Source organism: Hipposideros armiger, unplaced genomic scaffold (genome assembly GCF_001890085.2).
Source record: "Hipposideros armiger isolate ML-2016 unplaced genomic scaffold, ASM189008v1 scaffold_238, whole genome shotgun sequence".
Classification (NCBI taxonomy): Eukaryota; Metazoa; Chordata; class Mammalia; order Chiroptera; family Hipposideridae; genus Hipposideros; species Hipposideros armiger.
In genome coordinates, this window is record NW_017731588.1 from 2,905,595 (window position 1) to 2,915,007 (window position 9,413).

General features: G+C 49.7%; 1 protein-coding gene across 1 annotated transcript in view; it reads right to left on the reverse strand.

Moving 5' to 3' along the window:
• The window catches only part of ZNF341 (zinc finger protein 341), a 41,198-nt gene extending 32,102 nt beyond the window's left edge, over window positions 1-9,096 (reverse strand). The window contains exons 1-3 of the mRNA XM_019655173.1: window positions 8,980-9,096; window positions 3,495-3,605; window positions 1,523-1,719 (exon numbers count right to left, since the gene is read on the reverse strand). Of these exons, the coding sequence (XP_019510718.1) occupies window positions 1,523-1,719; window positions 3,495-3,605; window positions 8,980-9,010 (339 nt within the window). The 5' untranslated portion in view covers window positions 9,011-9,096. The remainder of the gene's footprint in view (window positions 1-1,522; window positions 1,720-3,494; window positions 3,606-8,979) is intronic.
• Window positions 9,097-9,413: the final 317 nt, after the last annotated feature.

Here is a 9,413-nt window from a genome sequence, read left to right on the forward strand (position 1 = left end):
GCCCTATATTTTTATAGTGAGATGAAAAATGGGAACTTGTATCCAAGTCCATCCAAGTCACTTCAGCAGGGGGATTCATGTTTGACCATAACCGACCACTTGTGTCCTAAAGTTATCTCCTTGCCCAAGACTGCAGGAATTTCCCTCTTTCTTTCTATTGAAAAAAAATAAAAGCGGGGTGGGGGAGAGGGAATATTTTCTGCTAATAAAAGTCACAATCAAGAAGTGAGAAAAATAATTCTGTTCTGTTAAAAGATGCCTGAGGCAACTTAAAAGTTTCAATCTATGCGTCCTATGGGTCTGGGTGTGAAGGCTTTCATTTTGATGTCAGGAATTATGTCTACACAATGGAGGAAGATAATGTTTTAAAGGAATAAGGAGACAAGAAGTCAGGGGGAAGTTGGATTCCTTGACCTGGCACCCTGAGACAGGCCCAGCCTCCTTTGTGAGGATTCTTTAATCCCACTAAGAGCCCCCACCACTCAGGTCTTTGCTCCTGAAGACTCTGGAAGCTTTTCCAGGTATCTGCAGCCTGGCCCTCTCCCCTGACCTCCAGACAGTGTATCTGTCTGCATCTCCACCACCTCCACTTAAATGTCCAATGGGCACCTCAAATGCAGCATGGCCGGCTGAACTCCCGACATGCCCCCCAAATCTTCTCCTGACCATTTTTCCCACTTTGGTTAATAGCAGCTCCAATTTTGGAGCCGCCCTGACTCCTCTTGATCCCACACCCCACACCCAATCTATCCACAAGCCCTGATGGCTCCACCTTCAAAATATTTCCAAAATCTCATCCTTTTCACCACCTCCAACACCACCACCCTGGTCAAGCCACCACCACCCACTGCCTGGATTTGTGCAACGGCCCCCTCATGGGTTTCCTGGCTTTCTCTCTTGACTGCCATCAAAATCTAGTCCCTGTACAGCTGCCAGAGTGACTTAGTTAAAGGGTAAGTCAGACCATACCCCTTTTCGGTCCAAACTTTTAATGGTTCCCATATCACTCAGAGTAAAAGCCCACAAGGCCGACCCCATCTGCCAGGATCCCCCTGTTGCTTCTCTGACCTTATCATCTCCCACCCTCCTCCTCACTCACTCAGCTCTAGACACTCTCACCTCCTTGCTGTTCCTGAAATAAACCCAGCACACACCTGCCTCAAAGCCTTTATACTTGCTCATCTCCTGGAATACTCTTCCCCAAACTGGCTGTATGACTCATTCCCTCACCTCCTTAGGTCTCAGCTCAAATGTCACCTCTTCACAGAGCCTTTCCCCCAAGCACCACATACAAAGCGGCAAAACCTCCCACTCCTGTCTTGACATCCCCTATCTCTCTGCACTTCCTGGAAAAAAATATATCTCTACAAATTTGTTTGGGTACTAGCTCACCCAACTCCATGAGGGCAGTAACTTGGTCTGTTTGTCCATCGCTGTACCCCACTGCCCGCATAGTACCTGACACATAGTGGGTGCTCAAAAACGCATTGCTGAATGAATAAACAAACGATGAAATGAATACCTGGCGATTTGCAGGAGGCGGAGGCTGCTGGACTGCTGTGGGTGCTGCCGAAGGCGTATAGATGCTGTTGGTGGCCAGCGAGACTGTGGCCAAGGGCGGGGCATTCCCCTGACACTGTTCCCGCTTGTGGGTCATAAACGCCGGCAGAGAGTTGAACTGCTTCTTACACTTCCCGCAGAGAAAGACATCCTCGTCATCTATGGGTCAATCACAGAGTAAGCAGAGGGAGAGGAATAACAAATAAACAGCAAGAATAAAGGAGGGGCTGTCACAGTGAGAAATGGGAGATGTGCATCTAGACTAGGAGAATAGCAAATCTAACAGAACTCTGCGATTCCATGTGTGTGTGTCAGGCATCAGTTTTGTGCTTCCCAGGAGCTTTCAAAACCATACAGGCACCTGTGGGAGTATCCAACCATGTGCATGAAGGTATTAAAAAATTAGAATCAGGAAATAGTAAAGTGGGTTCGCTTCAAAGTTGAGAAATTCAGAATCTTTATCCTGCCTAAATGCATCTGTCAGTCACCAGATGGGCCACATGATCACACTCTTCTGTGCCTTTGCATCCCGTTTCCCCATCAAGCTGCCTCTCTCAGAACAACTCATTCTACAAGGCTCAGCTCGGATGTCACCTCCTCCAGGAAGCCTTCCTAAAGTAGCGGCCACCGTTCCTTCCTCTAGGCATGTCTCTCATATCATATTTCTCCCATCACCACCAGACTGTGAGTTCCCTAAGGGAAGAAAATATGTCACCTGTCACCAGAACTGCAATATCTCCTGGGCACACAGGAGGCCCTCAGTGGATGTCTGTTGAAGGCATGAATAACTAACTGAATGATTAGCTATAGTTAACACCACCCATTACTGAGGGCCTACCACACGCCATGCACTGTGCTAAGCACTTGACATGCTGTGGCAGAAATGTCTAATTGTTATTCAATATTCACTCTCCATTCTTAGACAGTAATACAAATTTTAGTAGAAAACATGGCCGTCTAGTTAAAGACTATATTTCCCATCCTTCTTTGCAGCTAGACATGTCATGTAACTGAATTCTGACCAATAGGACAAGAGCAGGCATATGCTGTCTGGGCAACTTCCTCTTAAAAGGAAGGGGTATGACTTCCACTTCTTTCTTCCCTACATGTTGGTTGGAAGGTAGAAATGAGTGAGAGGCTGGAGCAGCCACCCTGGACTGCATGTTGATGGCAGTACAGCCCCAAGAAAGGAGTCTGAGTCTCACCATACCAACCCCAAATGCCCATCAGTACTTCATGTCACATTGAAATAAACTTTGATCTTGTACAAACCACAAAAACTTGTATTTCTTATTTATAACAGCTAAAACCGTACCCCAAGTATCCTCACAAGATTCCCATGCATTAGGGTTATTATCCCCGTTTTACAGATGCGAAAACTCAGGCAGAGAAGTTAACTCACTTGCCCGACGTCACAGAGCCAGGAACTACAGGAACAAGGATTCAAACCCAATGTGTATTACTCTACCCCTGGCGCGGTTCCCAAGTACTCAAATATGTGTGTGGAATGAATAAATGAACACACAGACTCACACAGGGCTCTAAAAGAAGTTCCTTACCCTCTCTGTGTCTCAGGGGCATGGCCTGTAAATTGGAGAGATTCGTGCTCAGCCTGTTCTTTCCATAGAGGGGAGGCGGAGAAATGACTTCCGGGTCAAAGGTACAAGACTGCCAAGCATGAGGGCTCCTAGCCATTCCCTGTGTCGTGATCCCCACATTCACTAAGTGACTGAGAGAGGGGATCCTCAGAGCTCAGCAGAGAAAGGCACGAGCCTGAAGATCCAGACCGAGAGGCAGGAGAGAAGGTTCCGACACCAGAGGACATCCTGGGGACCACAGTGGCCAGTTCACTCCCATATCCCCTCATGAGTGCCACTTGTTCTTCATGGGGAGCCATTCACCCCTCCCATTGGTGAACCTGAGCAGATACTCACCCAGTGGCTGGATAGCAGGGGGGGCGTTGACACTCTGGCCTGTTGGATCGGGGACTGCTCCTTGGCCATCCAATAAAGACTGGACTGCCAGGACAGTCTGATTGTCCATTCCTGAAGAAAGAAATGCAGCCTCTGGGGAAGGTGGGCCCAGCATCCTGCTCTGACTTCACCCTGAAAAGCCAGACCCACCGCAAGGCCCCCATGGCAAAGACAACTGGCTGTGCCCTGATATGCTTCCACTGCAACAGAACCCAAGACTTTGGCTGAAAACAGCTCCAGAATAAATATTACACTTCCCACCGCTCCTGTAGCCAAGGAATGTCTAAGTTCTAGCCAACTGGATGCAAGGAAAAGTATTACATGGCAGCTTCTGGGAAGTTTTCTTAAAAGCTGCCTGGGAAATAACCCCCTTCTTTGTCCCATCTTCCATCCTGCTTCCCAGAACAAGACTATGATGGTGGGAACTCTAGCCACTATCCCAGATCATGAGGATGAGGGCAATTCCCTAGGGATTTCAGGGCAAAAACAAACAAACAAACAAACAAAAAAAACCTGGAAAAATCCTGGGCCTCTGAGAACCTTGTAGAACACAGGCATCCTCACTCCCAACTGTATTCCTCCTAACTCCCACATATATGAACTTCTGCCTTACTTAAGCCACTGACAGGTTGCACTGCTCTCTTACTCATGGCTGATTCTAATCCTAAATTATACAGCCCCTCTGGAAATCATGTTACCAAGTCTTCCCCATCCATGCTCCACCAATCAGTTTTGCATTCCAACCTATTTTGCACTTGGGCATCCTTGCTTCCCTTGTTTTCCCATGTAGGCTTGTCTTTTCTGTGCCTCAATAAACAGCATAATTTGAATTTGTGGTCAGGGGACCCTTGAGAAGCTGACTACTTCCATGTTTTCCAATCAGTTGTCACTGTTGAGGTTCACAGTAGTACACTTATCCAGCCATGTCACTAGCTAGAGGACAAGTCTCCCCACATCTAAGGTGCCTCCTCCTCTCTGTCCCCACAGCCAAGGCTCTGTCTGCCTCCAACCTCTCAGCTCTTACCTGGACGCCTGCCCCAGCTTCTAACTGCAATGCAAATTAGAACCATTAGCTCCTGCAGCAGAATGAAAGCATGTTTTCCCCTGTCACAAAGCAGGCTGCGTCCCTCCTCAGGCCAGCGCTTCCCCTCCATTCCCTCCTGCTCCCTCAGAAACCACTGGCCAACTGGCACCTCTCCCCACACTGTGCCTGAAACCTCTCCCATGAGCAGCGACACAGGCTCAGGTCTCTCTAGAATGCCCTCCCTCGAACCCATGTTCTCATCTCTCCTCCCTTCAACATTAAGTATCTGATGAGCGCTGTCTACACCCTCCATCTCCCTCTGCCCACCTTCCAGTCCTCCTTCACACATTCTAGTGGGGCTTAAGCCCCTACCCTTCCGCCCAAATCACTGAAGACCATCTGGCAGCATTGAACTTTCCTTCTTGTAACACTCCCTTCTCTGGCTCCAGGACGCCCCCCTTCCTGGGTCTTCTCCCACCTTTCTGCTCACTCCCTCACAGCCTCCTTTACTCTTCTCCTGTCCATTCCCTAAATGTTCCTATTTTGAAGGGTTCCTTCTGCCTGGGCTCTCTCTCCTCTCCCTCTTATACTATCCCTGGGCAGCCTCACTCACCCCCAGTCTACCTCTCCCTAATACTGGAGCTCCAAAACTGGGGTTCATGCTTCCCTGAATGAGCTTCAGTAAATCTTCTACTGTTTCATGCAAAATTGTGAGTATCTTAGCATTTGCGTGCAAATCTGTACATGAACATTTATAGCAATTTTATTTATAACAGTAAAAAACTGGAAGCAACTCACATGTCCTTCAGTGGGGGAATGGTTAAACAAACTGTGGTATACCCATACCAGGGACTACTACTTAAGCAGTAAAAAGGAATAAACAATTGATATATACAACAGTATATGAATCTCCAGGAATTATGATGAGTAAAAAAAGCCTATCTCAAAGGTTATATATGATTCCATTTACATGACATTTTTAAAATGACAAAATTTTAGAAATGGAGAACAGATTGATTAGTGGTTGTCAGGCATCGGGGGAAGGAGGTGGGTGTGGCTATAAAAGGGTAACATCTTGTAGTGATGGAACTGTTCCGGGTGTTGACTTGTGATATGATAGGATAGTCTTACAAGATATTTCATTGGGGGAGACTAGGTAAAGGGTACAGGGGATCTCTGTATTATTTCTTTTTTTTTTTTTTTTACTTATTTCATTTTATTATTTTTTTAATTTTATTTTTTTATTGTGAAATAAACACTTTTTAGTTTCAGCTGTACAACACAGTGAATAGTTATACTTTTTACCCCTCAAAGTTACAACCCCCCTCCCCCAATCTGCCACCCCACTCCCCTCCCCGTTATCATACGTATCTATTACAATTCCCTTGACTCCACTCCCACACTATACTCCACGTCCCATGACTATATATACATTCAATTATAGTTGACATACAATATTATACAACAGGTGTACCGTGCAGTGATCTCTGTATTATTTCTTACTACTGCACGTGAACCCTCAGAAAAAAAATTATTTCAAAATTAATACTTTAAAAAATACTGCCTGTCTGACACTGCCCTCTACAGCTAAGATGCTGAACAACAGCTCAACCTGGAGCGTAGGCTGCAGCCCCTGCTGCAGTGGGTTGCCATGGGCTACCGTGTGGAGCCAGCAGCCGCTGTGAGCAGCCGTCCAGAAGCCAGCGACTGATCTGCCTCGCTTGGGAAGAGCGCAATGATGGTGCCAACTTGGGCCAGTGAAGCAACGTCCTCCACAACTAGACTGAAGAACAAAACGACAGCAACTTATCTGTTCCCCTTCCCCCAATTCCCCAGCTCTGTTCCCCTCCCCCAATTCCCCAATAAAAAAAAATCTAAAAAAAACAACAACACTGCCTGTCAAAACTATGGTGACAACAAAAGGATCAGCAGTTGCCAAGCGTTGCAGGGGAGGAATGAATAGGTAGAGCACAGAGGGTTTTTAAGGCAAAAAATATTCTGTATATTATAATAACGGATACATGTCATTCATTATACATTGGTCCAATAGAATTCACAACACCAAGAGTGAACGCTCAGATAAACTATGGACTTTGAGTGATTATTACGTGTCAATATATGTTGTCCTTGCTAACAAATGTACCACTCTGGTGAGTTAAGTCGATAATGGGGGAAGCTATGCATTTGTGGGGTCAGGGGGTATATAGGAAATATTTGTACCTTCCTCTCAACTTTGTTGTGACCCTCAAACTGCTCTAAAAGTCTTTTGTAAAAAATGCTGCCTATGTAAACTGAACTCAAACTAAATGTATCACTCCCATCCCTAAGTCTGTTCCTCTTTCTGTAATCCTCATCAATAAGAACAAGGCACCACTGTCCACCCCTGGGAAATCCCTTGATTCTTCCCTCAACCTATCTTCCCACCCTCCCTCCATTTCTAGTCCTTCAGCAAGTCTAGCCTATTCTGCCTCCCAAATATCACTCAGATCCACTTTCTCTCCATCCTCAGAGCTTTCCCTCTGGCCCAGACTACCATCAGTTCTCAGCAGGGAAACCGAAGCTATCTCATTTACCTTCCTGCTGCCCCTCTGGCACTCTGGCCCCTTGTCTGTTCTCAGGGCAGCCAGGGTGAATTTTATAAAACATACATCGGATTGTGTCACTCCCCTGCTGAAAACCCTTGTTGGCTCTATACTGAATCCAAGATAAAGTTCAGACGCCTCATCGCTACCCACATGAACTTCTGTGAATCCCAGAATGCCTCTCTCCCCCAAGGCTTTGCAAATGTATTGTAGTTCCCACTGCCTGGGTCGTTCCTGAATCCCCACAGTTCTACTGCCCTTCCCTTAGCCCAGCACACTTCACACTGTCCTAGGAACTGATTTTTCCTTTAATTTCTTCATCACTCAATACATGAACACATTCTTGCAGTAAAAATGCCAATAGTGAGGAAATCCATGGACCCCAAAGAGAAAGTAGTCCTCCCCCATCCTACTGGCCCCCCAGAGGGAACCACCACTGACCCTGGCCTCCACATCCATCACCAATCATAGTCCTGAATGCCAGCTGAGGGTATCATCTTTTACTGTTTACTTTTTCTGTAATTCTGTAATTGCTTGTTCTGAAATTTCTGCCTTCCACCAGATGTGGGACAGGGACTGTGTCTAGCTTAGTGAGTATTTCTGAAGCTGAACCTCTCCAGATCGGGGAAGGGTTACCCACATTTCATGGTGAGAACTCTAATCTTCCAAGAAGTCAAGGGACATGGCCGAGGTCTCCTGGGGAGTTGCAGCAACACTCAAAGCCTCAGCCACTTACCACTAGTCCTGCCTACTTTCAGTCTGCACTCCAATTATGTATACACTCAGCTTATTACACCCCTTCAAGAACACTCGTAGGTCTGTATCCCCCCAACATCAATTCTGTACCATTGCCCTGAAATCGCTGAGGCCCCCTCCATGACTCCAAATAGGTCCTCAAAGTTTGTTGTCCCCCAAAGCCCACAATTCCCTGCACCTGAGGCCCGCTCCCATTTTAGTATCTTGCAGAGGATAGGGTAATCAGTCGGTGCCCAGTGTTTGCTGGTTTGGGTCTGGGAGCACCACGTCCCAGCCAAGCATTCTTCGGCACCCGTTCTTTCTTGGTCTGAGTTTATAAATCTCTGCAACCCAGGACGGTGCACAAAGTAGGCGCTCAGTGCGTGCCAGCTTGGTATGTGAGCACCAAAGTCCTGGCCTTGCACGGAAGTGGCAACTATCCTTTCCTGGCCTGAATTTGAGAGACTATGTCACAGCATGAGGCACGCAGTTGCGCTCAACACAAGTTCTTCGTGGTCAGGACGCCTGGCTGTCCCTCCCGCCCCACAGCCGCTCCCACCGTCCCCAACGTGAGGCCCTTCCCGAGATTCGAGTCCACCGTGCGGCCTCCCTCGCCGCGGTTCCAGACCCAGCCGGCCCCACCCTCCTCGGCTGTTCCCTCCAGAGAGGCCCTCCCGCCCAGCCGGCGGCTGGAGCTGTTCCGGTCAGAGGCCCCCCCTCCCCGCTGGGCCAGCCCTCCCCGGCTGTTCCGGTCCCGGTGCTCCCCCCGGGGCCTTCTCTCCCCCGCTGTTCCTGTCCCCGTTGCCCCCCTCCTCCCGCTGGGCCTCAGCTCCCGCGGCTGTTCCGGTGCAGATGCCCGCCCCACCACCGAGCCCCCTCTCCGCTGCTGTTTGGTCTCATAGCCCCCACCCCACCGCCGGACCTCGGCTCCCGCGGCTGTTCCCGCCCGCGCCCCTCCCGCCCTGCGGCTGTTCCGGGCCCGGCGCCCTCCGCCCCGCGGCCGCCGCGCGCCCTGGGCCCGGCGCTGCGAGGGCGCGGCGGGAGGGGGCGCAACGCGGAACAGCCGCTTCCCTCGGCCGCTTCCCTCGGCCCCGCCGCCGCTCACCCTCCAGGGCCTCAAAGATCGTCTGCGCCATCTTGGAGCCGCCGCCGCCGCCGCCACGGGAGTCGAAGTGGGGCTACGCGAGCATTGTGGGAGCCGTGGCAGCGGCCGCGGCGGCGGGGTCGGGGCCACCAGAGGGCGCCCAGGAGCCGCCGCCGAGTCCCCAGTCACGGAAACCTGGGAATGGCCCGCGGGACCCCTAGCATCCCGAGCTCCCCCAGCTCCGCCTCGATGATCCAGGCACCAGCACTTGTGGACGCCTATGCCCGCCTCACGCGAACCCCCACCTCTGCACATCGACCCATCGCCGCCGCACTCGGGACTTCGTGTGTTATCTAGACCCTCATCCCCCGCCACACTGGACCTAACTCCCCAATTCTGGCACGTCTGCACTGTACATGAGACCCCCCAACTCTTAACACGGACCTATTCCCACT